Source organism: Podarcis cretensis (assembly GCF_951804945.1).
Source record: "Podarcis cretensis genome assembly, chromosome: 12".
Lineage (NCBI taxonomy): Eukaryota > Metazoa > Chordata > Lepidosauria > Squamata > Lacertidae > Podarcis > Podarcis cretensis.
In genome coordinates, this window is record NC_137181.1 from 7,319,150 (window position 1) to 7,346,724 (window position 27,575).

The window sequence follows — 27,575 nt, forward strand, 5'->3', positions numbered from 1 at the left end:
AAAATCCATTTCTCTTCTACTGTAGGGAAGTCAAAGTGGAGAGATGGACAGTCTCATCTGAAATCCATCCCTTTCCCTACTTAGATTTCCTGTCAGGTATACAATACTAAATATTGTTTCTTACCCTCAAATGCTTCTTGCTCCTCAAGCAGGATGCTTCCCTTTCCACCCTAAATCACTACATACTGAAGAACTTACCAATGTTTTCTGAAAGAAGGTTATCACCAAACACAAAAAGTGCTGAGTCCCTGTTTTATTATTCTAATGTATAATGTTTGATCCATTAAAAGTGCACGAAGCAGTAAAAAAAGAAACTACTGCAACCACATAAGGCAAAAATAACCATTAAAAAATCAAATCAATATCCAAATACTTTAAAAGTAATAACAATAAAACAAGACACTGAACAGAACCCAGAGCAGCATAGATGTTTCTGAAGGCCTGATATTTCTGATAAATTTTCACTTGTCTTTTAAAGATTAGCAAGAATGTTTCAGACATCTGTATAGATCATTAATCCATACTGCACATACCACTTTCACTACTGTGAAAACTCAGCAGTTTAGCAAGCTGAGGTGTCTATAGTTGGGGGTCACCAATACAAAATAATGACCCCCACTTTCCCCACATACTGGTTATCACCATTTCCCTAAGCTACACTACTAACTTCAGAGCAGCGCATGGACAGCTCAAGCAGAGTCCAAAAGATCTTGACTAAGAACAGATCATTCATCCATTCCTATAGCACTCTGTGTGAAGGAGAATGAATAGTACAGAATTATCACACATTTGGGGTGGTATTGAAACTCACTAATTTCTTCTCTGCCTGAAAAATGAAAGGAAATTGCAAATTCGGAATCTGCAGTTAGGTAAAGGACAAGTGTTAGAAAGACCAAGTTTTAAAAAAACCACACTATACTATCAATAGCCTATTGAAATGAAATTCCTCGGCATCGCCTCTTCATTAAACTATTTGTGAGGGGGCCATATAATCTCTTACAAGTGATTTATCATACCAGTTCTTACAGGTAAGCATGTTCTAAGGATAGAAAACACTGAATAATTTCTCTGGTACAATAACTACTGGCAAGTAAGATAAGATGACATACAAAATGAAAAAGGTAGCTTTATAGTTAGCATTTTGGGTTTTTGTCAGAATCATGACAATCCCAGCATTTATTAAAAAACAGTAAAATCCCAGTTCCCATTAATAAGGAAAAATGACAGATGTGAAGAAGTGCATACCAGAAGAATTAAAATCAAAGTTCCTGGATGGAGATTCCTGCGGTTAGAAAACCATAAATATCACAGTACCGGTTGTGTGCTTTTAATATATTCCACCTGATGGAATATCAGCACCTTCCACTGTCGCCTCCCACCAAGAGGGAACAACCTAGAAACTTGACTGCCAGAGACCAGAAGAGAACATGACCATATATCCTTAAGAAAATTTACTTTTTGTGACCTTTGCCTGAGAAATGGGGTATAAATATAGTGAAGAATCACTTGTCAATGTTTTCATGTGTCTGCTTTCCTTTCTGGCCATGAGAGCGAACACATACTCTTAAGGGAGTAGCATGTATCCTCAAAATTACGTATACAAGAATCCCCCACTGCGTTCAACTTGGGTGTGTTCAGCATTATGCACTTCGCAAAATAATAATAAATAAATAAAAGCAGGTGGAACAGAAGCAGGTATCCAGGAAATTTGGTTTTTTCAATCTCACCCACCACTGAACCCACTATACGCAATTTTCATGTACACTTTCGGTACCCAGGAATATAACCCCCATTTAAGTGGGGAGTCGCCTATACATCAATTTACAATATTTGTTCATCCTATCACACTGAGAGGTTCTGGAGTTTACCCCCAGCGGATCTCTAAATTAACTCCTGCCTCTCACAATATACACAGAGTTTTTAACATACAAGTGTTTAAACCCTACCCTATCAACCCTTCTCAAATTCAAATCCTTCCGTATCCCGATGTATATTTTTATCCCCCACCCAGCCACTCATTTGTACAAAGCTCTCTCATCTCACAGGGATTACAGACAGGTTTTTACTACACCACCCTATAACACTGGTTCAGTTTATCTATTGATATTAAAATGCTTAAGACACCACATATGACTATTGAAACAATTCACACAGCTAAAAAATAACAATGCCTATTACATATTCAAAGTGCTGCACAGAGGGGAAAAAGACAATTCCACAGTAATGTGAAATATGGCAGTCATCTATCTAGACATTTAACCTAAAGGAACACACTGGCTGCACGTACTTTTGCTTCAGGGCTTGACCTAATTCAAACATCTTTTCAATCATACAGCAATCTCTGAGCCCCTCCAACTCTTACCTGGTTCCCGATTTATTTCTATGTCGAAGAAGCACTGAGGCCGATCCTGCGCCCCCATGGCAGCAGGAAGCCCAAGCACCTCTCCTCCTCACCACCTTGAGAAAAAGAGAAGCATTTCAGAATTCAAGCTGCTCAATAATAGTTGTATATAACGTCACAGAGAAGCTGAAGGCTATTTATTGTAGCTTGAAAACAATCCTCCACCCACATGACGTAGCAGCCAATGATAAGTGGTACCGCAGATTTCACAGGAGCCACATGGAAATTACATTTTCTATTTTTAATGAAAAATTGAACAAGGGAGGAGACAAGCTCCCACATTCTGTTAGGATGTAGAAAGAAGAAGAGCCTGCTAATTCTAGCACTAAGGATTCCAGGGTAGAGAACAATGAGCTTTATTCAGCTTTTGGAACAGAGTATCAAGCACTCAAATTCCTTAAGGAATTTATGAGTGGAGGTGTACTATTTGAGCTTTCCTCATCTGCTAAAAGGAAAAGCGAACACTTGCACCCCCAACATTGTTTGAGGAGGGAGTTTGCAAGGAAAATTATATTTCCTTTCTGATCTGCATCACCTTAGAAAGAGGATGATAAAAAATACTGTTCTCCTCTCTTTAGAATCTGCATGTGACAGAGGCCCTTCCTAGTCCTTCAATATGCTACCACAACTATTTACAACCTATTCCTACAAACATTTTAAGGTGATTCACAGTTAACATACTTAATAACACATTTCTGGGACATATAAAGGAGACATACGCCTCACCGCTTGGCATACTATGAATCCCATGAGAGCCGAATTTATACACAGTAGCAAAACTTAGATATCTCAATTCTGAGGAGGATGCGGTTTGTTCCAAGGACTAAATACTGTACTCTTTCAAGATCACACGGAAATGTGTTACTGTAAGCCCAAAAAGGCCTCCTCCTCCTCTATAAATACCATTCAGAATGTCCAGAATTCGATTTTCTCGAGCAATTGTAATCTTATGTTTTAGCATTTCTGCATGTTTTAAAGTACGTTTGTCCTTCCCCACCCCCTTGATCTTACTGTTTTAATTTGCTTTTGTTTCCAGCCCTCAAGCAGCGCATAATTTTTTATTAAACAGACAAAAGCACATACAAGTGGGGGAGGAGAGGAAACCCTATCGTTTCAAAGGGGACCTGTTTCTGCTAAATGTTTATATTTTGGGCTGCCCAACATCCTCGGGGGGGGGGGGGAAGGGGACGAACCATGGGGCGTTTCCAAAGCAAGGCAAAGAGAAACCAGGCAGAAGGCCTTTACCAGACCAGCCCCCCCACACCTGCCACCAAAACCACAATAACCCGAGGCCTTGGGGAGCTGCTGCCAGCCAGAGCCGACAACACTAGCCTAGATAAGGCCTGGGGAGTAAATAGCAAAAAATAAAAAAGGGGCGGGGCGGGAAGCCATGGTGCAAAAGCAGGTGGTGTGGCGATTCCCTGAGGGGAAAGGGGAGATTAAAGGCACCCGGGAAGTCAACCGCCCCTCGCCGCGGAGTCAGGGCGGCGTTTCTTACCTGGCCGCGCTGGCGTTGACGGAACCTGCTCTTTGTTTTCCCGCTCCCCACCCCAAAACGCCCCCCTGCCCCGACCCTTTTGGCCCGCCTCCCCTCACCACCGGGGGGGGGGTGGACTCCACAAGGAGACGCAGCAGCAGCAGCAGCCCTGCTACCCGCCGGACGCCATTAACGGACTTCTCTGAGGAAACGGAGCGGCCCCGCCCACTCCGCCTCTAGGCTGCGCGAGCGCCTTCCTCACGAACTCACCTCTCGCAATCCTATTGGCCAGCTGCAAAAGGTTCACGCCCCCTTTCCCTCGCCCGCTCTATTTCTCTTCCAGCCGCAGTAGCAGCAGCAGCAGCAGCGCCCCGCGAGGTGACGTAGGCAAGCCCCGCCCCCCCGCCTGACATAGGCAGTGAGTCCCCCGCCCACGTTGCTCTCCCTATTAGCAGAGAGCTTGGCGGGAGCGCGCGAGGAGTAAATAAATAAATAAATAAGCAGGCGACGACGGCGGCGGCCACGTTGTAATATCGCGATAAAAAGTCTAGTCTCGCGGTTGTCCCCGCCCGCCTTTTTTTGGGGATGTGGCAAATACGTCAAGGGGTGGGGGGGATAGCTTTGAAAATTATATTTCGTTTTTCAAATGCTGTCTTCTTTAGGAAACCAGATGCTTAAAATTAGGGTCGCCAGAGTGGTTGGCATGTTTTGTTTCCTACAACCCTCTCTCCCTCTCACACATGCGTGCAAACTGTTTCCTCTGTGTCATTGCTTCTGGGCGTGTGCAGAGTGCCCTTCAGGAAGATTTTTTTTAAAAAATGTCAGTTATCTCTCAACGTTGTGGAAGTTGCGCAGGTCAAAAGTCTTATTTGGGGAGGAAAAAGCATTCTGCGACCTGTGTGCCTCTGAGCATGTGCAAAATGCCCCCTCCTGCTCTCAACATAAAGAGCAAGGCTCAGGTGCAAACTTCTGGCCATGGCTTTACGCCCTTGCTGCATTAATGATAAATGCAAAAAAAAGTGCTGGCTTTATATCTTTCCAATGAAATTCCAAGCTAGGCCACGAAACCTCTGTTCCTGGAAATGTTAAAATGTTCTTGTTCTTACCCTGCTTTCCAATGTAGCATTGTAAACTGCTTTGAGGGTTGTCCCCCCGTTAAGTGGGGTACACATTTTATGAAAAATGCAGGACACTGCAAAAAAAACCTGCTCCCACCCCATAATGAGCAACCATCTTAGATGCACCCTCAGAATTCCAGCTGCAAGTTAATGGGAGTTATTCCCAAGTGCACAGGATTGCAGCTTTAAATGAGCAGCTGCCATTTCTAGGTAAAGACGTGGCATCCTTAAAATGCACATACTATTGCCTTTGAAGACATCTCAGAAACTTCAGTTAGTATATAATACTAGCTTACTAAAACAGCTACTGTACTGCGGTATATATGAAGCACATCTTATCTTAATTTGATTATGAAGCTCAGTGCTGTGAAACAAACAGACAGGTCGGAGCAAAAAGCCTCCAGGCATCTCTTAAAGATATCTTGAAAAGGTGAAGAGGACTTAAAACATTTCCTTGCCATCTCTTGAGAGTTTTGTAATTTCAAAAGGACACTAATAGCCTGGGGAAATGGCAACTCAGTGGAAACGGAAACTAAACCATTCATCTCATGGATTTACATTGGTTCAGATCCAGACACCAGGTGACTGTTGTGCATTGCTGACGAATAGGGAGGATGAAAGTAAAGTGGCAAGGCTTTTTCAGAAAATTGTGGTTTTTTTCTGAAAAACTGCACTGCCACTACTTTGTTATTGGCCTTCTGTGCAACTCTGCAACTTGTTGCAGGGGATCCAGCAGGACTGGTGCCAGAATTCCAGGGGCCCCAATCCCATTGTTGCTAGTTGGCCCCCAACACGCACCCGAAGACCTTCCCATATTTTTTATTCTGCTTCTGCAGTAGCAGCAGAACTCATTGCCCTCCAGTGATGCTGGCATTGCCAGATGACTTCACTCAAGATCGTGTTTCTTTTTGGAAGAAAGGCTTGCAACTCAAACCATAATAAGTATTCTTTTGCAATCAGGAAATACATTCTTTGGAACTTCTACTGTTGTGTGGATACTGTACAATGTTTTCATGAGTATCACAGGCCTCTACAGAACTGTGACTGGTATTGTTTCATAGAATCAACGCAAATAGCGCGCGCACACACACACGCTTGCAGTATTTTGTGAGTCTACCTTGTAAAACAGGTAGCCAACACGGCTGTCCCAAGACATTCTTGAACTACAACTCCCATCAACCTCAGCCAGCATCACCAATAGTAAAGGATTATGGAAGTTAGAATCAAACTTCTGAATTGGCTACGCCTGTAAAAATTGCATATAATTTAAAAGAAATCTTATGACTGTTAGAAGTTTGACTATCCCATGCTGTACCATCCAACATGAGTGGAGTACAGTGGTACCTTGGGTTACAGACTCCGCTAACCCAGAAATAGTGCTAAGGTGGATTCTTTGCCAGCCATACTCAGGAGCTGGTTGGATACTTTTACTTGCTAGTTAACTTTGCTGCAGTTCACTAATACAGTGGTACCTCGGGTTACATACGCTTCAGGTTACAGACTCTGCTAACCCAGAAATAGTACCTCGGGTTAAGAACTTCGCTTCAGGATGAGAACAGAAATCATGCTCCGGTGGTGCGGCAGCAGCGGGAGGCCCCATTAGCTAAAGTGGTGCTTCAGGTTAAGAACAGTTTCAGGTTAAGTTTGGACCTCCGGAACGAATTAAGTACTTAACCCGAGGTACCACTGTATTCCTCTAAAGCTCTTCAAGAAGAGAACATGGGCATTTCAACCAAGACCTGATTGGGAGAAGGATTTCTTCTTCTAAACCCTCTTATTGTACAGTATGTTCCTGCCCAGTTCTTTGCATATGTGTAAAGCAGAAAAGGAATCACTTATAAGGAAAAAACTCAGTGTAGTGCCTCACTGCAAGGAAAAGCATTGGCCTTCTGTTTTGCAAAGCGAGCTTGAGTACTTTGCTGCAGGTGGATCCATTAAGAGAAAACGGATGAAAAGCACTTTGAACATTTCAGATAAGCTAAAGAAATGTTAAGTACTGTTATTGTTGTTCTGACTGCAGATGGAGGAGGATTAGTGTCATAGAGAGTGACACTTGGTGGAAGCCAAGAGAAATGGTACTGCAAGCCAGGAAAAAGAGAGAGACAAAGAAAGACTGTTCCCAGTGAATGCTTTTATATGTGTTAACTGCGCTACAGGAGACTCTCAAAGGCTTAGGCAACCAAGGTCATTGCCTTTCCCCTTTAATCACTGCTTTGTTTTATAGAGATAAAAAAGGCAGCAGCTGGCTTAAGAAGTATATGTGGCATTGAATCATTTCAGACTACACCAACCTGGTGCTCTCCAGATCAGTGTTTCCCAACCTTGTGCCTCCTGCTGTTTTTGGACTACAATTCCCATCATCCCTTGCCACTGGTCTTGCTAGTCAGGGATGATGGGAGTTGTAGTTCAAAAACAGCTGGAGGCACAAGGTTAGGAAACGTTTTGGACATCAACTCCCATCAGCCCTGCCAGCTTGACAGTACTGCTTTGCAGCTGCTCAACGTAAAAAAGACAGAGGCAATGGGTTTGTTTTTTTAAGGGCAAGATCTAACTCCAAATACCCCTTTTAGTGCCCTAATTTTGACAGATGTTTAGACCAGAAATCTGCTATGAACATCCTTATATATGGGGCACTTCACAAACACGGGACAACCAGAGAAGTCTTAATTTTTGGCATCTCTCCACTAGAATGTTTCACGTTTCATTTTGTGTTTAACCCACAGAATTATACAAAGCCATTTGATTCCATGACTCCCCAACAATTTTAGTAGATTTCTGCACCTGATCACACAATATAACAAAATTTGAGCAATGTTGAGGGTTTGATACCTTTGTTTTCACTTTGTCCTTATTCCATAAGAAGCCTGACTCTTGCATCAAGTTTTTCAACCACAGTATGTGAAACCCTAGTTAATATTGCTACCCTGACATGATGATATTTAGGAAATGTGGTTTCAAGTATGCTATTTATTTATTCTGTGTTGCAGTTAAGATGGGTGGTTGGTTGCCTCTCTGGAGCTCTTCCCAGGTGGATCTTCACTCCCAGGCCCTGAATTGTTCCTCCTTTCCAGTACCACCAGGTGTCCATGGTGACCACTGGGAAATACTGGGAGGAGCAGAGATCAGCTCCAGAAATGATGGTGACCCTAGAGAAGCCGTCCCGGTTTTTTATTTGATCCCACAATGTCCCAGTTTTCCTTAGGATGTCCCAGTTTTCATCGGAGAAATATTGGAGGGGATGTGAGTATCTGAACCCCTGCAATGGCCTTGGCCATTTCCCCTTTGATCCTGGCTTTTTCATTTCTTGGGCACTGTCCAAAATGCGCAGCCTCGCTTGCAGCCCTGGCCTTTCCGTCATTTGCCCATAGGAAACAAAGGTTGATTCATAAGCGCGGGAGAGGGAGGACGACGACAAAATCCTCAGCGGCGCATGGCCTTTATGAGGTCCAGCCAAGATGCCACAAAATAGCTAGCAGCCTTTCCTAACGGCGCCGCATTTTGCCGTTTTCCATCAGAGAGATTGCCAAGAGTTGGAGCATCAAGGGGTTGGGCTAGATCAGGCATAGGCAAACTCCAGCCCTCCAGATGTTTGGGACTACAATTCCCATCACCCCTAGCTAACAGGACCAGTGGTCAGGGATGATGGGAATTGTAGTCCCAACATCTGGAGGGCTTGAGTTTGCCTAGATGACCCTCGGGATGCCTTCCAACTCTACAATGTTATGATTCGATGACACTTCCCCCCACCCCCCATCAGCCCCAACAAGTGCGGCCAAGGCTGATGGGAGTTGTAGTTCAACATGTGGAGAGGCGCCCTTCCGTTTCGGAACCGGAAGTTCAGGTTGCGCATTTGGCTTTACCTCTTAGGGCACGCGGGACTTGCAGCGGGAGGCGGCTACCGCCGCGGCCTAAGCCAATACTACTCACACACTCTAACCAATAATAACCGTGGGCCTGATTTTGCCCATTACCCTAAAATAACGTGTCTGTGTGTCTTATTATAATCCTATGCGGGAGGAGGGTCCTCGACTCACAACCGGAAGTTTAGGTGGCGCATTTGGCTTCTACCTCTTAGGGCACACGGGACTTGTAAACGGGAGGCTGCCGCCGCCGCCGCGCGACGCTCTCCCCGCCGGCGCCTCTATGGCGATCCGCTCCGTCCGCCTCCATCTCTGTAGCCGGAAATGGACGGGCCGGGCGTGTTTGTTGTGGTGGACGCCGCTTCCTCCGCTGCCTGCGCGGCCGCTGTGACGACCAGGCCCCGAGGGGAGAGGGCGAGGTGAGGCGGGAGCCCCGGGAGGGTCAGGGGAGGGAGGCCTCGGGGAATGCGGGGGGGGGGTGCGGGGTGCGGGCAGAGGCCGTTGGCTGAAGGAAGCGTGTTGGTCACGCAGCAGGGGTGACCGTCGGAAGGGGGCGCGGCAAGCGGAGGAGAGGGGGGGCTGGGACTGAAGGGGGAATGGGCGCAATTCTGGGCCACAGAATCATAGAGTTGGAAGAGACCACAAGGGCATCGAGTCCAACCCCCTGCCAAGCAGGAAACACCATCAGAGCACTCCTGACATATGGTTGTCAAGCCTCTGCTTAAAGACCTCCAAAGAAGGAGACTCCACCACACTCCTTGGCAGAAAATTCCACTGTCGAACAGCTCTTACTGTCAGGAAGTTCTTCCTAATGTTTAGGTGGAATCTTCTTTCTTGTAGTTTGGATCCATTGCTCCGTGTCCGCTTCTCTGGAGCAGCAGAAAACAACCTTTCTCCCTCCTCTATGTGACATCCTTTTATATATTGGAACATGGCTATCATATCACCAGGGATGCAGGTGGCGCTGTGGGTTAAAGCCTCAGCGCCTAGGGCTTGCCGACCGAAAGGTCGGCGGTTTGAATCCCTGCGGCGGGGTGCGCTCCCGCTGCTCGGTCCCAGCGCCTGCCAACCTAGCAGCTCGAAAGCACCTCCGGGTGCAAGTAGATAAATAGGGACCGCTTACCAGCGGGAAGGTAAACGGCGTTTCCGTGTGCGGCTCTGGCTCGCCAGAGCAGCGATGTCACGCTGGCCACGTGACCCGGAAGTGTCTCCGGACAGCGCTGGCCCCTGGCCTCTTAAGTGAGATGGGCGCACAACCCCAGAGTCTGTCAAGACTGGCCCGTACGGGCAGGGGTACCTTTACCTTTTATCATATCACCCCTTAACCTCCTCTTCTCCAGGCTAAACATCCCCAGCTCCCTTAGCCGTTCTTCATAAGGCATCGTTTCCAGGCCTTTAATAATAATAATAATAATAATAATAATAATAATAATAATTTATTATTTATACCCCGCCCATCTGGCTGGGCCTCCCCAGCCACTCTGGGCGGCTTCCAAAAAAATATTAAAATACTATGATACATCAAACATTAAAAGCTTCCCTAAACAGGGCTGCCTTCAGATGTCTTCTAAAAGTCTGGTAGTTGTTGTTCTCTTTGACATCTGGTGGGAGGGCATTCCACAGGGAGGGCGCCACTACCATTTTGTTCTCCGGGCTCTTTCCCCACGAAGCCTACCTCACGGGGCTGTTGTGAGGCTGAATGGGAGAAAGGAGGGGCCGCGTGCGCCACTCTGGGGGTGGAAGGCGTGAAACAAATTGCGTGAATAAATGCCTCACACACACTCTCTCTGTACGTGTAGCAAATGCAGTGCCGGATTTAGGCTGAACAAGCTATAGCTTACGGCCCCATTCTCTTGCCCCCCCCAAAAAAAAATTTAAAGGGAAAATAACCTGGATGTACATTTCCAAAATATAAGGTGAAAAACAAATAAAATAAAACCTACATACAGCAGCAGTGTTTTGTGTTGTGTAGGCTCCTATGATGTAAGTCATGGGCCCCGCCTGCTAGCCTGCTCCCTAAAATATCACATATAAAGGGTCCCATTACCTTCAGTAGCGTAAAGGTAAAGGGACCCCTGACCATTAGGTCCAGTCACGGACGACTCTGGGGTTCCAGCGCTCATCTTGCTTTAGTGGAGCCGGCGTACAGCTTCCAGGTCATGTGGCCAGCATGACTAAGCCGCTTCTGGCGAACCAGAGCAGCGCACGGAAACGCCTTTTACCTTCCCGCCAGAGCGGTACCTATTTATCTACTTGCACTCTGACGTGCTTTCGTACTGCTAGGTTGGCAGGAGCAGGGACCGAGCAACAGGAGCTCACTCTGTCACGGGGATTCAAACAGCCGACCTTCTGATTGGCAAGTCCTAGGCTCTGTAGGGCCTCCTCAAACCTAAATCCGGCCCTGGGTGAAGGTTGTGAAACAAATTGCATGAATAAATCCCTCTCACACACACTCTGCACGTGTAGCAAATGCAGTGCCGGATTTATGCTAAACAAGCTGCAGCGTAGGGCCCCACTCTCTTGGGGGCCCAAAAAAAATTTAAAGGAAAAAAAACACCTGAATGTGCATTTCCAAACTATAAGATAAACTTCTTAATTGTATTTCAGTTCAACAATTACTTTGATAAAATACATATTTTGTTATGTGCAAATGGCTTTCGATACCTATCAGGTCCGCAAATTACCAGATAGCATATATTCAACACAAAAAACACTGACAATTCGTTTTTGAAAAAGGACAGCTGGGTATATAAAGGGCCCCATTACTTTCAGTAGCTCATGGGTTGGTTTACAGTATCAAGACAAAGCTATGGAAAGGGTATTTAGATAGTTTTGAACTGTAGGTGGGGAAAGAGTGGCTTAAAATGGGAAAAAATGTATTGGTTTAAGGTGTAGTTTAGCTTGTTCTGGATAAAGTGTGTGTAGAAATCCAGTTTTGAGGAGGGATCCTGTTGCTGCAGAACTGCTTATGTTTGGAAGGAAAGGGTGGGCAAGCAATGAGTTAGTTTAGTGCTACCTGTATGCCCTGGTATTCATAACAATGCATTCGGTGCCCATTTAGAACTGGATATATATGAACCTGCTGGGATTAAAGAGCTTTTCAATGTCTGCAGGATTAAAGAGCTTATCAAGCTCTAAACAGAACATTAACATGTTAAGTTGTTAGGAACGGCATGTTCATCCTGAATACAGCGAATACAGACAACTGAGATTCATTGAGGGAAGTTCATAGTTGGAATTATCCTTTGGAACCTGGCTGAAGTATTGTGCAACGTGGTGGATTATTTATCTTTTAAGATTAGACAGTTATGCTTCTGTTCTATAGACTGTGATGTGTGGTTAAATAATGTGGTATATATATATATTTACAAAATATGAGAAACCCAACCCACTGACAGTACTGCTTGTGTTCTTCGGAGCTACTCGATTTAGAGGGCTTCGACAATAGATTCGGCTGGCATGCCTATTTATGGAAGAACAAAAGGAAAGTACATAAGGGATTTGAAAATCATATTTTTAGAGGCCCGCTAATCGAAATATGGGAAAAATACAAAAACCTGTTAGAGCCAAAAACACCACATTGGCTATCACCTCTTGAAGTAATGAGCATAAAGGCTATTAATATGAGAAGCAACTGGGCAACATATAGCCAGTTGTTAACTAAGGTCGATGGGAAATGGAAGCTAAAACCGTATGAACAAGTAAAGGAGTATGTCTATGACTGGCTACACCATCTCCAGGTGAATCAGATGTTTAGCAAAGATATTAAAAAAAGAGGATATGCAGAAAAAGATTCCAAATTCCAAACTGAGATAAGAAATAATGAAGTGAAAATTATATCTAAGATGTATAGGATGCTGCTAGACTGGAACCTAGGCGATGAGGAAGTTAAATCAGTGATGATTCGCTGGGCAAGGGATGTAGGTCATAGCATACAATTTGAAGATTGGGAAGAACTTTGGAAGGAGGGGCTAAACTTTACGGCGTGTATAACGATAAAGGAAAATGTCATGAAGATGTTTTATAGGTGGTATTTAACACCGATGAAATTATCAAAAATGTACAAGGTGGATAAAAAGTGTTGGAAATGTAAAGATGAGGAGGGCTCCTTCTACCATATGTGGTGGGAGTGTGGAAGAGTGAAACAGTTCTGGGAGAAAATATACATTGAATTAAAGAAGATCCTAAAATATACGTTCAGAAAGAAATCAGAAATTTTCCTGTTAGGGATATTAGGGCAAGAGATAAAAAAGGAAGACCGTAGAATAGTATATTATGCAGTTGCAGCAGCAAGGGTAGTACTAGCCCAAAAGTGGAAACAGCAGGAAATACCAACGGTGGAGGAGTGGAGATCTAAGCTGTTGGACTACGCAGAGCTGGATAAATTAACAGGAAAAATTAGGTATATAAGAGACCAAGTGTTCATCAAGGATTGGGGAAAGTACGTGGATTATCTGGAATGTATTAGTGAGGGACAAACAACGCTAAAGGGATTCAGAGACGCACTGTGAAAGACTGTGAGTTATTGTGCAAAGCAAATAGGAGACAGAGATAGGTACAATGACAATACAAGCAGAGAAACGCATGACTCTGATTACTGCTTCGAATGATTTATGGACAAGCTGAAGGAAGTCTTGAAAGGGATGGTTATGTAATAATGTTGATGGGAAAATTATAAGTTTGTGTATCTCTTACTTTCCTATTTTCTGTATTTCTTTTTTCTCTACTTTCTGTATTTTGACTTTCTTACATATGTGTTAGTTTTCATTTTCTTTTATGGAATTAATTAATAAAAAGAATGGAAAAAAAAAGAAAAAAAGACAGTACTGCTTGTGTTCTTTAGCCTTAGGACACTTGCAGAGAGGAGTAGATAGTTCTCATAATAATAATAATAATAATAATAATAATAATAATTAATAATAATACTTTTATTATTTGTATGCTACCCATCTGACTAGGTTGTTCCAGCCACTCTGGGTGGCTCCCAACAGAGTATTATTCTCACTTGAAATGACAGCCTACTTGAATTTAAAAACCAAAATCAAACCCACCCCTGTTGCACTTTCAGAAAAGACACTACTTCCTGAAATTCCCTGGTGATAAAGATCTTCGCTTTTAAAAAAAATTTTCGGTGTGAGCGCACCGCGCTTATTGTCACTGAACTTTCTTTCCCTTTCAATATATTTTCTTAAATTTGATATGTAAAAGTAACTAAATAGAATATATTCACGGGTCCTTCACTGTACCCCTCTGCTTACTTAAAACCCCCCTTTTCAGTTGTGTTACACCGACTCGGGAATGCTCTCCACAGCTTGGTGATGTTTTCTCGCTGCCACGTGGCGTTCAAAAATCCATTAGTTATTTTATCTATTGTTCCTCTTATAGTCCAAGGAGCCATGCTTGGTGCTCCAGTGTGGAGCTCTGCGTTGCTTTCTGTAGAATCATAGAATTGTAGAGTTGGAAGGGACGCAAGAGTCATCTAGCCCAACCCCCTGGAATGCAGGAATCTCAGCTGAAGCATCCATGACAGATGGCCATCCAACCTCTGCTTAAAAACCTCCAAGGAAAAAGAATTCACAACCTCCTGAGAGAGACAGTTCCACTTTTAGTCAGGCTGGGGGAAAAACAACAACACATTGCTGCTGTTGTTTTATGCTGTTATATATACTGTGTATGTGGGTTCATGTATTGTAACTCTTCATTTTAAACCGTGTTGGCCGCGGTGGGAGGTTTTGCTCAAAGAGGAGCAAATGAATGTTGTTTAGTCGTCTCCGACTCTTCGTGACCCCATGGACCAGAGCACGCCAGGCACTTCTGTCTTCCACTGCCTCCCGCAGTTTGGTCAAACTCATGCTGCTAGCTTCGAGAACACTGTCCCACCGTCTCGTCCTCTGCTGTCCCCTTCTCCTTGTGCCCTCCATCTTTCCCAACATCAGGGTCTTTTCCAGGGAGTCTTCTCTTCTCATGAGGTAGCCAAAGTATTGGAGCCTCAGCTTCAGGATCTGTCCTTCCAGTGAGCACTCAGGGCTGATTTCCTTCAGAATGGAGAGGTTTGTTCTTCTTGCAGTCCATGGGACTCTCAAGAGTCTCCTCCAGCACCAGAATTCAAAAGCATCCATACTTCGGCGATCAGCCTTCTTTATGGTCCAGCTCTCACTCCCATACATCACTACTGGGAAAAACCATAGCTTTAACTATACGGACCTTTGTTGGCAAGGTGATGTCTCTGCTACAAATGAATACATTGAGTAAACGAAATACTTTTTCCAGGTTGCCCCCATGAGTTCTCCTGTGGAGGATGTCCATGATCCTCTTTGCCTGCGTGGTTCGGGTGAGGGATGGACTTCCACTCTCTGCCTCCACGGACTTCCACCTAGACCAGGACTTCTTGGAATGCAGGAAGAGGCTCAAGACCTTGTCATCCATTCTGACGCAGTATCCAGAGCGCGGGACAGCCAAAGAACGTGACCTCAGTATACAGTAAGTCATGTTTCAGCTTGGCAGAAATGTTTTCCCTGAAATTGCCTTGATGGGTACCTTCATGTGTGTTCCCTTGATAGTAACATTTTATTTATGTATTTACACAATTTGTACTCTGGTTCATTATAATACAGTGGTGCCCCGCAAGACGAATGCCTCGCAAGACGGAAAACCCGCTAGACCCTTTTGGAGGTGCTTCGCAAAACGAATTTCCTATGGGCTTGCTTCGCAAGACGAAAATGTCTTGCGAGTTCCTGCGGGGTTTTTTTTCCTTCCCCCCCTTTTTTCTAAGCCGCTAAGCCACTTATCTGCTTATCCGCTAAGCCGCTAAGCCGCTAAAAGCTGCTAATAGTGCTAATCCGCTAAGCCGTCAATGGGCTTGCTTCGCAAGACGAAGAAACCGCTAGACGAAGAGACTCGCGGAACAGATTAATTTCGTCTTGCGAGGCACCACTGTATGTATCTATAGTTACTAGAAAAGGTATGGTAATAAAATCCCAGCTAAAATTTAAGAGATGCATACTGTCACAATCTGAAAAACAAAACAAAACAACCTGCAGCCATCAGGGAAAGCCTGAATAAACAAACAATCTTTTTTTAGATGGATGAACATGCCACGGTTGATGCCTCTTAGATGACATGTAAGACTCGTAGAGCATATTGGATTTTTCAGATTCCAAAAATGAGGGGTGCTAAAGTCAAGTAGAGTGTCTGGCCAAGCCTCTCTGTAACATCTTTCTGCTTTGTCCAAGGTTACTTCCTGATAACATGCAAGTTAAGCACACATCCATAGCTGTGGTCTCTGATACCATCAAGCTCAGCAAAGGGTAGTGTTTCTACAACTCTGGGCAGCAGCCTACCCCCTGCATATTGAGAGGTATTCTTTAAAACCAGTGGAAGTGGAAGGCTCACAGTCTGTCTGTTTCAGGCAAGGGATGCAGTTCTGTGCTTGAACAGCAAACAACCCCATCTCCTACAGCAGGGGTGGGCAACCTAAGGCCGGGAGCCGGATGTGGCTCAATCGCTTTCTCAATCTGGCCCGCAGACGGTCCGGGAATCAGCGTATATTTACATGAGTAGAATGTGTCGTTTTATTTAAAATGCATCTCTGGGTTATTTGTGTGGCCTGCCTGGTGTTTTTACATGAGTAGAATGTGTCCTTTTATTTAGAATGCATCTCTGAGTTATTTGTGGGGCATAGGAATTTGTTCATATTTTTTTTTCAAAATATAGTCTGGCCCACCACATGGTCTGAGGGACGGTGGACCGGCCCACGGCTGAAAAAGGTTGCTGACCCCTGTCCTACAGTGTTAGGATTCTAGGTGCGGAGCTGTGACTGCAGCTATTGGGTGGTGGGTTTTTTTTTTTTGCTGCTCTGGTCCCTTCGTTAAGTTTGTGTCTGGTGCTTGTAGTGAATCCTGGATTTTTCTTCTTCTCAGCTTTCATTCTTCTGGAGACGTGGCCTGCATGGGGATTTGCACCAGCAGTTTCCCAGCTGCCATGGCGTTCTGCTTTCTGGAAGAGCTCCAGTGGGAGTTTGCCACTACCTATGATGCCACCAGTGTGGGCCTGGCTACCAGACCGTATGCTTTTCTAGAATTCGGTGCGTACAATGCTTGCCTTGTCTCTCCTCCTCTTCCTCAGTAGCAATCATCGCATTTCAAATAAATCAAGAAACCTGGCTAACATTCTGCCTTATACTTGCTGACATATCTTAATGGCCTTAACCTCAGTTGATGGTATCTGCCAGAGAGGAAGCATAGCGATAACCATCTTGCCCAAACAGTGAAATAATCTATTTGTGATACTTATTTGGGCAAAAGAAGTAGAAGGGTTTGAACATTTTGCCCACATATGTGGTGCTGGAGTATTCAAGGACTTAAGCCCATCCAAGTTAGGTTACAGATGAAGACCATTAGCTTCAGATGAGCTACTTGTTCAGTGAAAGCAGCCGTTCTTAATTTTGTAGAAACTCCTTATGTGTCCTTCTCCCTTGCATAATAACATAAGAAGATCCCTGCTGGATCAGGCCAGCGGCCCACCTAGTCTGGCATCCTGTTCTCACAGTGGTTAACCAAACCCCCATGGGAGGCCTGCAAGCAGGACCTGAGTGCAACAGCCCTTTCTCCCCACTTGTGATTCCTAGGAACTGGTATTCAGAGGCCTACTGCTTCCAATGGTGGAAGTACCGCATTTTTTGCTCTATAAGACGCACCAGACCATAAGACACACCTAGTTTTTGGAGAAGGAAAACAAGAAAAAAATATTCTGAATCCCAGAAGCCAGAACAGCAAGAGGGATCACTGTGCAGCGATCCCTCTTGCTGTTCTGGCTTCTGGGATAGCTGTAGAGCCTGCATTTGCTCCATAAGATGCACACACATTTCCCCATACTTTTTAGGAGGGAAAAAGTGCATCTTATAGAGCAAAAAATACGGTAGGCCATTGCCACCATGCAAACAAGACCCTCTCCCAGTGATTTCTGATGGATGTACTTGTGTACTTCCAGTAGCCCTATAGTAGCATCAAGCGGTCAGTGCTTCTCCCCCCTGGGAAGATACATTCCTTATTGCTTTCTCTTGCAAGCCAGTACTTATTCCATGGAAGCTGTGGCACATTTGACCAGGCTGCATCTATTCTGCACCAAATACCAATTCGTACAAATCTGGCACTTGGAAAAGTTTAGTTCCACGGGCTGCATACGTTTCACCAAGGGAGCGTATTTGCATGCATTTTGTCAGGAGCAGGTCAGGCGTGACTCACGTGGCGTCAGTGAAGTTAACTCTTTGTCCAAAGAAACAAAACAGCTCAGGAGGCGAAGCCTAGTGAGCACAGCATCCCTTTCTGGTAGATCTTGCCCCAATGAGGCAGTTGTGAGGACGGAAGGTCCTGCCTTCCCACCTAAGTCTCCTCCAACCCTGGGTCCTTCCCAAGCAATCTGAGACTTTGCCACCTTGCCTTTTGCTCTGCCTTTTTCACACCTCTTCTGGTTCTGGGAGACCAGCGGGGAGGAGAGCTGATCGCAGCAGGAGGGGGAGGGACCCCCCCCCAGCTTTTTCAGCAGCCTGTCTGATTTTTGCCTCTTGCCCGCCCCACTCCAGCCTCCGCTTCTGCCTCTGATTCTGGGCTGCTTTCTACCGCAGACTGTCCCTGCTCACTAAACCCTGTTACCTCTTCAGCTCCCAATACCTCCTCATCTTAGTCTGCTCCCTCTTCTCTCTCCCACCTTCCTCCCACCACCTCTTCCCTTGCTCTGAGCCTTCTTCTTTTGGGGAGGGGGTCGCGGTTCCCCTGCGTGTGCCTCCTGCCACTCCTCTGCATCCAGCCAGTCCCATGGCAATTCTCTTACTTTCAGTGATTACTTTTCTGGCTTCTCTGATGCAGACAATGTCATTCAAAAAGTCAAAGGCCGTTTCAATTACACAAACTGCGCACAGACGAAGTTCAACTTGGAAAAGATCCAGGAAGAGCTCCTCTTGCGGCCTCCTGCACTTGTGAAGTTGGAAGATGCGGAGCTGAGGAATGGAATTGTGAATGGCCACACGGAGCTCCACATGGAATCTGGTGAGTCGCAGTCCGCAAAGGTGGATTCTTTGCTAGCCATACTCAGGAGCTGGTTGGCTACATTTACTTGCTAGTTAACTTTACTGCATTTCACTAATAGTTCCAGCTGATAGGCCATAGTCACAGCCAAAAATACAAGAACAAATAAGAGCTTTCAAAGCCATCCTATTCACTTCTGTAATAGTTGTGGCATATTATTTGGATGCTATAGTACTATCGGGACGTGGGTGGCGCTGTGGGTTAAACCACAGAGTCTAGGACTTGCCGATCAGAAGGTCGGCAGTTTGAATCCCTGCGACGGGGTGAGCTCCTGTTGCTCGGTCCCAGCTCCTGCCAACCTAGCAGTTCGAAAGCACGTCAAAGTGCAAGTAGATAAATAGGTACCGCTCCGGTGGGAAGGTAAACGGCATTTCCGTGCGCTGCTCTGGTTTGCCAGAAGCGGCTTAGTCATGCTGGCCACATGACCCGGAAGCTTTACGCTGGCTCCCTCGGCCAATAAAGTGAGATAAGCGCCGCAACCCCAGAGACGGTCACGACTGGACCTAATGGTCAGGGGTCACTTTACTTTATAGTACTATCAGAACTTTACATGAAACTTTAAACACACTAAAAGTGGTTCACGTGACTTGTTTTGTTAAATAACCCTGTTGGGTAGATCAGTATTGTTACCCAGATCTTGATCTCTCAAGAGGGGATACAGGAATAAGTGCTTTGCAAATGATGCTGTGTGGAACTAATTCAGACACCAGGGTACATAAGAAACATGAGAAACGGCTGTGAACGACATAGCAGTGCTCACCAGTCTCACTCTCTCTTTCTCATTCCCTTCCTTCTTGAACTGGCCTGAAGCTCCTGCTCACAGAATGCAACCTGTGTCTGCTTTGGGAATCTTATCTCTTGTTCTCAACATAATGTGTGGAGCACTGAATCTCATCCGAGGCGTTCACCTTGCAGAGTATTCATTTCAGGTAACTGGGGAGATGACATGGGGACGGGGAGGCTGGTAATTTCCTTGGTACCTGTCCAGACCCCTGCGAGATCAGGCCAGTGGCTCATCTAGTGCAGTATCTTGTTTTCACAGAGGCCAAGATACATATCTTAATGGAAACCCACAAGCAGGGTTGATTTCCACAGTCATGTTTGACATGATAATTTTTTATATTCTGCTGGAAGCTGCCCAGAGTAGCTGGGGAAACCCAGCCAGATGGGTGGGCTGTAACCAACAACAACAACAACAACAACAACAACAACACAATATAATTTAACCTTGCTGGGTTAATGTTGTGAACTTTGTTAAGGGAACATTTGTTGCTTATACAACAGCCATGTGACTGTAAATATAATTACTTAAGATCAGATGTCAAGGTTAGCAACTTCAATTTTTGAGACTTTCTAGTACACAGTGAACCCTCTAGGAACTGTGTGCATGTTAAGCCTCTATGAAAAGAAATTGTAAGCACTTTATTTGTTTTTCATTCGTTGGCTGCTGTTTATACTTTCGTTATTATCTGATTGCAGCAGAAGCACTTATATTTGACTCTGCTTTCTATATTTTAACCCGCCAATATCAGTGGATACGTTTTCTGATAATTTATTATAAATTTAAAATGTTATAATATCCATATTTTCAACATGAGTTATTTATTTGGATCATGATATGACATTATCGGGCATTTAGACCTTAATTGAAACGATGCGTTGATTTGCAATTTTTGCTTTCGTGTCATTAGCTACTTTGGGCACATTTATGTGGGACATACAGATTAAAATAATAAATTAATACCTGCAAATTGGCCACGGATAAATTTCGACTGGGAAACAACTGCGGAATCAATGTCCAAGACAGTAACGAAACCAGGAAGAGAGTTAAATAAATATCCAGGCTTATTTTACATGTTTTGCCCAGTGGGGGCCCCTTCTCCATCTTTTTAACAGAGCAAGGGTAACTTAGATATTGCAAAGTGTTCTGTGCAAGTTGAAAGCTAGTAAAATGTGAACCAATTAAACCTGACTGCATGCAAAACAGATGAACTGTTCTATCTCAAAAGAGCTCTTGACATCTTTGATGGGTTTGACGAGAGTGCAAACACCATTTCCCCCTAAATGGGGCTGTTGTTTGTTCAGAGCTATAAAAATATATTGTTTTACAAACTCCTTTTTTTAAAAAAAAATGCTGTGGAATAATTTTGAACTAGATGAGTACTTTGGTTTACATTTGTTTCTCCAGTGGCATGACTCACTGTGTACACAGTCTTAATTGTAAGTTAAATACTGGTTTAGTTCCTTCCTGATTCTGTTGTTTTGAGTGCTGAAGTAATAAAATAAAGACCACTGTGTACCTTCTTGAAACAAATTCATTCAGGCTTGCACACAGTCAGGGAGGCTTTCCAAATGCTTTGTGCCCCCTCCTTTTAGATGCACATGACTTAACACAGATATAGATCGGCAGGCAAGAGAGTATTTTTCCCCCTATGGTCTAATAACTTTGTGGACTTATTTGCACCGACTGAGTTAATTTGACCTTCAAATGTCATCTTCCAACAGGAAGACCGCAAAGGAATTGGAAATGTGATAGCATTTCTCCTGCCCTTTGTAGCCTGCTTTTTGTTGGTAAGTATATTATTTTCTTCCCACGAAAACCAGACGTGACATGATTTACAGTCTTGCATAGAATATAGAGTCGTAAGGGACCCTAAGGATCATTTAGTCCAGGCACGTCCAACAGGTAGAGGGCTTTCCTCCTCCCTGAGAAAAGCTGAACAACTTTGACCTGAACCCCCCAAAAGGGGGTAGCTCACTGCCAGTTTTTAACTGTGAGTAGATCGCATTCATGGGACGCAGGTGGCGCTGTGGGTTAAACCACAGAGCCTAGGATTTGCTGATCAGAAGGTCGGCGGTTTGAATCCCCATGACGGGGTGAGCTCCCGTTGCTCAGTCCCTCCTCCTGCCAACCTAGCAGTTCGAAAGCACGTCAAAGTGCAAGTAGATAAATAGGTACCACTCCGGCGGGAAGGTCAATGGCGTTTCCGTGTGCTGCTCTGGTTCGCCAGAAGCGGCTTAGTCATGCTGGCCACATGACCACATGAAGCTGTACACTGGCTCCTTCGGCCAGTAAAGCGAGATGAGCGCCACAACCCCAGAGTCGTCCACGACTAGACCTAATGGTCAGGGGTCCTTTTACCTTTACCATTAGATCCCATTCTCTTGGGAGTAGGCCACCCCTGGACTAGTCCAACCCCCTCTGCAATGCCGGAATACGCAGCTGTCCCAAATGGGGATCGAACCTGCAACCTTGGCGTTATCAGCACAGCGCTCTAACCAGCCGAGTTATCTAGCCCAGGGCATGATGGCGAACAGCAACCACTGGGAAAAGATAGGCATAATATCTTACAAGGACAGGAAGAAGCACCATGGACAGAATAATTGCCACAGACAGGAAGAACAAGGATATAGTTTGAGTGCTTCACCTGTAGCTTGATAAATCGTTTAATGTGTCAATACGAATGGAAGTCGTTAAAACTGCAGTTGTTGTATAAGGGGTTGTTATTTTGACTGGAGTGAAGTCAGGGTGGATTTGATTTAAATCAAATCGACTTAAATCACTTGCCAGTAAGACTTGATTTAAATCACTAGTCAGTAAGATTAGATTTAAATCTTTTTTTTTTTTACAGAAAGACTCATTCTTGCTGATATAATCTTAATATTTACAACCAGATGAAGGTTCAGACAGGAGAAATTCTCAGCTCTACCTGGAGAAGCCAGAGATTGGACCTAGGAGCTCTTGCATATGAAGATATGTCCCTTCCTTTCATAGCCTGGTTGCTAAACTTCTCTCTGGTTTTCTTCCTTTTCCAGTGCTGCCTTTACCTATTCTACAGTTCAGCCAGGAAGATAAAGGTCTTTGTACTTTTCGTCACAATCTGTCTATGCAACATCTACCTGTATGGGTTAAGGAACATCTGGCAGATACTTTTCCACATAGGAGTGGCTTGCCTTTCATCCCATCAGATACTGACACGGCAAGTTGTGGAGAAACAGCCAGACTTTGGAGTATGAAAACGATTGTGGAATACCAGCTGCGGGTTGTTGTGTTTTTTTTTAAAAAATGTTTGGTTTGGGAAAGGGGGTGTTTAACGCTGGTTAAAACCAGCTTGTGTAAAATGGCGAGGGTTTTTTTTTGTCACCCAGCCTTTCCCAGAAGAATGGGTTTTAGCCCACAGTTGTGGGTTTATAGAAGCTCAAGGGAACAGGCATACACGGTGTCCAACTCAAGGCAGGGTCCTCCGAGCACCATTCCTTTTCAGATCAACGCACATAATCTAGAGAATGATCTGGATGCCCTTGCCGGAGTGAAGCAGAGCCGAGGGCCTGATGGGTCCTTCCTGTTCTGGGATTCCGAGAGAAAGATAAGCTGCAGTTTCCAGCAACCATAAAACAAATAATCTGATCTGTAGTGTCCTGCAAGCAGAGAGCAGGAGAGCTCTAGACAACCCCAGAGCATCAGTCCATTCCCCACTGGAGAAGGCAAGCCGTACAGGGATGGCGATTGTTGCTTTCACGCTGAAACCCCCCCTAAATACGTTCCAGTCAGTCAAATACCCACACGGCACCACAAAGGCCAGGCTTTCGACTCCTACAAGTTTAAGACACAGGTAGAGCTAATAGAATGGTTTGTGGCTTTTTTATGGCAAAGATGGCTTTAAATGGTAGGCAGCTTATTGTGACTACGCTAGGGGAGTAGCAACTGATATAATCTCGAATGCAGATTATAGATGCCGTTTGCATGCATTTAGATTAATAGTAATGAATGAGTTGTTGGGCAAATGCTTGTATGTATTAGAGGTAACAGGAGGAAAAGGCTAAAGAGCTGAATAGGAGGTTTATCAGTAGAAGGTGGTCCATTGGGGCAAATAGGCACTGCCCCACCAGCCCAGGTGTGCTCTCAGCCAGGCCTCACCTGCCTGCTTTCTTGCTCGCAAGCTGTCCAGAAACTGGCTCTGTCAGCCTCCTCCTCCTCCTCCTCTTTGGTCTCAGTGTTGCTCTTGTGTAACTCAACTGGAAGGAGGATGGGGGCAAAAATAGAGTTGATTGGTTCTGCCTGTTATTGGCTCTGGCGCCACCTGCTGTTGGGCTCCCTGCCTTCTGCCCTACCAGTCCCAACATGCACCCCCCCCATCAGCGGTGTTGATGTTCCTTTGCAAATCACCCAGGCGGACGTTCCTTGCACATTCTATTCAGCACTTTTTCTTCCTGGCCTGTGTGTTGTTTATACAAAGGCACTGAAGGTAGAACAGGGTGAAAAAAAAAGAGGTCCGTTGGCAGAACAGACAAGTGGGAGATATCAGTACTAGGCATTGTCTCACTGATGGGGATCAGGCAGCACAAATGAGCCCCCCGCATTTGCTCCCTATGCAGATAAAAACATTTCAGCTGAACTGAACAGCTTTTAAATAGCAACCCGGGTGCAAGTTGTCTGCCAGCAACAACACTGGTTTAGGGTGGCCTCTGGCAACTGGTGCATCTGTTGTGGTTCTTAAAGAGTTCTAGCTTTCACTTAAATAAACGAAAATGTTTCTAGTCGTGTGGGCTAAGGAAATGAGACTAAAAAGAGAGAGAGAGAGTCTTCTGACAAGTCTATAGAGAAGGGAAACAAGCCTGGATTCCAGTTCCAGCTTCTCTGCCTTCCTTGTCTTGCAGCCCACACCTTTTAAAAAGAAAAAGCAATTTGCTCTATGGCAGGGGCTCTCAATAGCCTCCCTAATGCAGCTTTCCGTGTGCAGAAAATTTCCCAAAGGAACTTTCAATCTCCCTTTCATGGTCCGCCCTGATACAATTCAGGCACATTTCTTAACTTTTGTAAGAATATATGATTCATATTAATGGAAGCTATTGCCCTGTAACTGAGACTAGAGCAGGTTCTCTCTCTCCTGATACTCTTATTGCAGCTCAGTGGATGTATTTAAGATTTGTGAACAGAGTTTAATTTAAGAGCATGCACTTTTGAAAGTAGTAACTAGAACCTCTGCTCCTCTCAGCCTCTGCTGCACTGTACAGTCCGGTATTTAATGTGTAGAAATATGCCAGCGTTTACACCATTTGTGAACCCTTTTTGATAACTTTTGGAACAAAGTTTGTTGTGTAAAGTTTTGATGCAGTTTTTCTCGGTGACGGATTAAGATGTTTTACAGGACACTCTCTTACTTGTGATAGTTTGGGGTTAGAGTTATTTGTTGGACTTCAAACCATTCTCACATTCATCCTTACTTCATGTCCTGCAGGACTCGTCCCCCTACTCAGGATTTTGTATTTTCTCTCGACTATGAGAGTGGTGGGGAAAGGATGAAGAGAATTAACTTTCTTAGTCTGCAGACAGCTTGAGGTGCGAACTGAAGAAACTAACAATTCTCTAAAATCTGCTGGTAGCTCACACTGAGACTTCATTGTGTGTTTAATAGCTGACACCCACCTCAAGTCACAAAAGCAACTCACATCATCTCCTGCTTCCCCTTCGCTACCAAAACCACTGCCTCTCCTTTGCCTGCTTTCCCAAATACATCTTGTTCCCCTTCAGATTTCAGCATATCAGTGGAATGCGTCCATCTGTGTTTTCATTTTTTTTCTTAAAAGGAAAGTTCTTCAAAACTTAGCCTGTGACCCTCAGCAAGCTTAGAGATTATCCAAAGAGTCAGAAAAATCTCTTGGTACAGCGATTGGGTGGGGATGGCGTTTTTGAATGAACCAACGCACAAACTCCCCTTCAGCATAGAAAACTAGTATGCCAGAAAGTGCACTTCTCTTCTTTTTAGGAAAGCACTTTTTTCTTTTTCTTTTCACCTGTGGGGCATTCACACACGCACATGCTTCCTTCTCCAATTGTGTAATTACATCATGCACAGAAACGTCGCATGAAATCAGCAAGATTTCTTTTCAAGCCGACGTATTTGGCGTTCAGGTTTTTGATGAGGCTGAGCAGCAGTGCCAATCCCTGTACAGATTTCCACAGGACATAGGGGAATCCAGTGGGTCAAATGCAGGACAGAAGTTTGTGCAATGTGGGTAACCAACTGAGCAGCTAGTTCTGTGCTTCCACCTGGGCCCCCTTGGCTGGTTCAAAGCTGGCACTGCTGTCTGTCAGCCACTTTCATTTTGGTGATCTGCAACCTGCAGGGAAGCCACATACACAGTGCAAAGTGCTTTATGGTCTTGCTTTTCCCTGCAACCTCTTAGCCCAGTGTGCTTAGTGCCTCCTGGTTTTACAGATGGGGTAACAGGCTGCCCGGGACGTGGGTGGCGCTGTGGGTTAAACCACAGAGCCTAGGACTTGCTGATCAGAAGGTCGGCGGTTCGAATCCCCGCGACGGAGTGAGCTCCCGTTGCTCAGTCCCTGCTCCTGCCAACCTAGCAGTTCGAAAGCATGTCAAAGTGCAAGTAGATAAATAGGTACCGCTCCGGCGGGAAGGTAAACGGTGTTTCCGTGCACTGCTCTGGTTCGCCAGAAGCGGCTTAGTCATGCTGGCTACATGACCCGGAAGCTGTACGCCGGCTCCCTCAGCCAATAAAGCGAGATGAGCGCCACAACCCCAGAGTCGGTCACAACTGGACCTAAGGGTCAGGGGTCCCTTTACCCCTTTACCTTTAACAGGCTGCCCAAACCAACCTCAAGTCGAGCCAAGGATTGCCAGGCCGAAACTCACAGCCCCATAACGGCCACCATTATTTTGATACTGTGTCATTTACAAAGGAGAAGTGCAAGTTTGATACGCTGTTTTCACATATTTTGAGTTTTTAAAAAATAAAATAAAAAGGGCATGTGCTAGGCTGATTGGGGAAATTAATGAGACAGCTCAAAATAAAAAGGGCATGTGCTAGGCTGATTGGGAAAATTAATGAGACAGCATGAGAATCTCAGGGTTGTGGGTTCGAAACCCACACTGGGGTTGGACTAGATGACCCTCGAGGCCCCTTCTAGCTCTACAGTTCTTTGATTCTATGAGCCTAGGTCTCACTGAGGTGGTCTGTCCCTGAGTTTGTCTATGGGTGGAAATTCCCCCAATGCTAAATAAATTCCCTGCTCATGGAAAACCAGCGTGTAAGGGAGAAGGCTAGAGTAGAACCCTTCTCCTAACAACTTGATAAGATGGTTTCTTTTGCTTAATGAAATGTTTTATCCTGTGAGCCCCACAACCTACGGTCTGAAGCAGCAGAACCCAGATGTTGAGTAGATCACGTTACTGAACGCTGACTCTTTACAGCAGTGTTTAGAACAATTTTCCTGTGTTAACTGCTGTGCCATTACAGTATCTCGTTCATGTAACGGGATTATATCCAACCAAGTTTTACTCAAAGTAGATCCATTGAATTGAATGGAACTAAGTTAGCCGTGCCCATTAATTTCATTGGGTATTGTATACAACTCAACCCAACAAATTGATTATTTAAAACCATGCTGAAAAGGGGCAGAGTTAAGAATGTATTTTGAAAAGGACACATATAGGATGGTTTTGCGCTGCTTTAGTAAACGATGCCCATTCCTGCTTCCTCATTTCACACTTGAGTTTTGTTTTAGTAACAGCCAACTAATGCCACATTTTAATTTGTAAAATTAACAGGCAGGTTAGGATTTTAAGCAAGCTCCCATCCCTTTTTTATTTTCAAACCAAAGAGATTCTTCATACT

The 27,575-nt window shown here is 44.8% G+C and overlaps 2 protein-coding genes across 3 annotated transcripts in view; one reads left to right on the plus strand and one right to left on the minus strand.

Annotated features, from left to right (window-relative positions):
• NKTR (natural killer cell triggering receptor) overlaps window positions 1–4,026 on the minus strand; it is a 38,119-nt gene extending 34,093 nt beyond the window's left edge. For both annotated transcript variants that reach the window (XM_079996380.1, XM_079996379.1), the window contains exons 1-2: window positions 3,900–4,026; window positions 2,363–2,457 (exon numbers count right to left, since the gene is read on the minus strand). In XM_079996380.1, the coding sequence (XP_079852506.1) occupies window positions 2,363–2,420 (58 nt within the window). In that variant the 5' untranslated portion in view covers window positions 2,421–2,457; window positions 3,900–4,026. The remainder of the gene's footprint in view (window positions 1–2,362; window positions 2,458–3,899) is intronic.
• Window positions 4,027–9,152: 5,126 nt separating this feature from the next.
• On the plus strand, window positions 9,153–22,995 carry SEC22C (SEC22 homolog C, vesicle trafficking protein). The gene is made up of 7 exons (XM_079947043.1): window positions 9,153–9,275; window positions 15,127–15,336; window positions 16,776–16,939; window positions 18,720–18,899; window positions 19,749–19,867; window positions 21,444–21,509; window positions 22,755–22,995. Exons 2-7 carry the CDS (start codon window positions 15,155–15,157, stop codon window positions 22,953–22,955), a joined length of 912 nt encoding a protein of 303 aa, XP_079803169.1. The 5' UTR covers window positions 9,153–9,275; window positions 15,127–15,154; the 3' UTR covers window positions 22,956–22,995.
• Window positions 22,996–27,575: the final 4,580 nt, after the last annotated feature.

What these genes read in the sequence shown, in the direction of transcription:
- SEC22C (XM_079947043.1), top strand. Translation starts at nt 15,155, where the DNA reads ATGTCCATGATCCTCTTTGCCTGCGTGGTTCGGGTGAGGGATGGACTT. An exon ending in GGAGCTCCACATGGAATCTG is followed by an intron (nt 18,900 to 19,748) that starts GTGAGTCGCAGT and finishes ACTGGCCTGAAG; the next exon opens with CTCCTGCTCACAGAATGCAA. An exon ending in TTGTAGCCTGCTTTTTGTTG is followed by an intron (nt 21,510 to 22,754) that starts GTAAGTATATTA and finishes TTCCTTTTCCAG; the next exon opens with TGCTGCCTTTACCTATTCTA.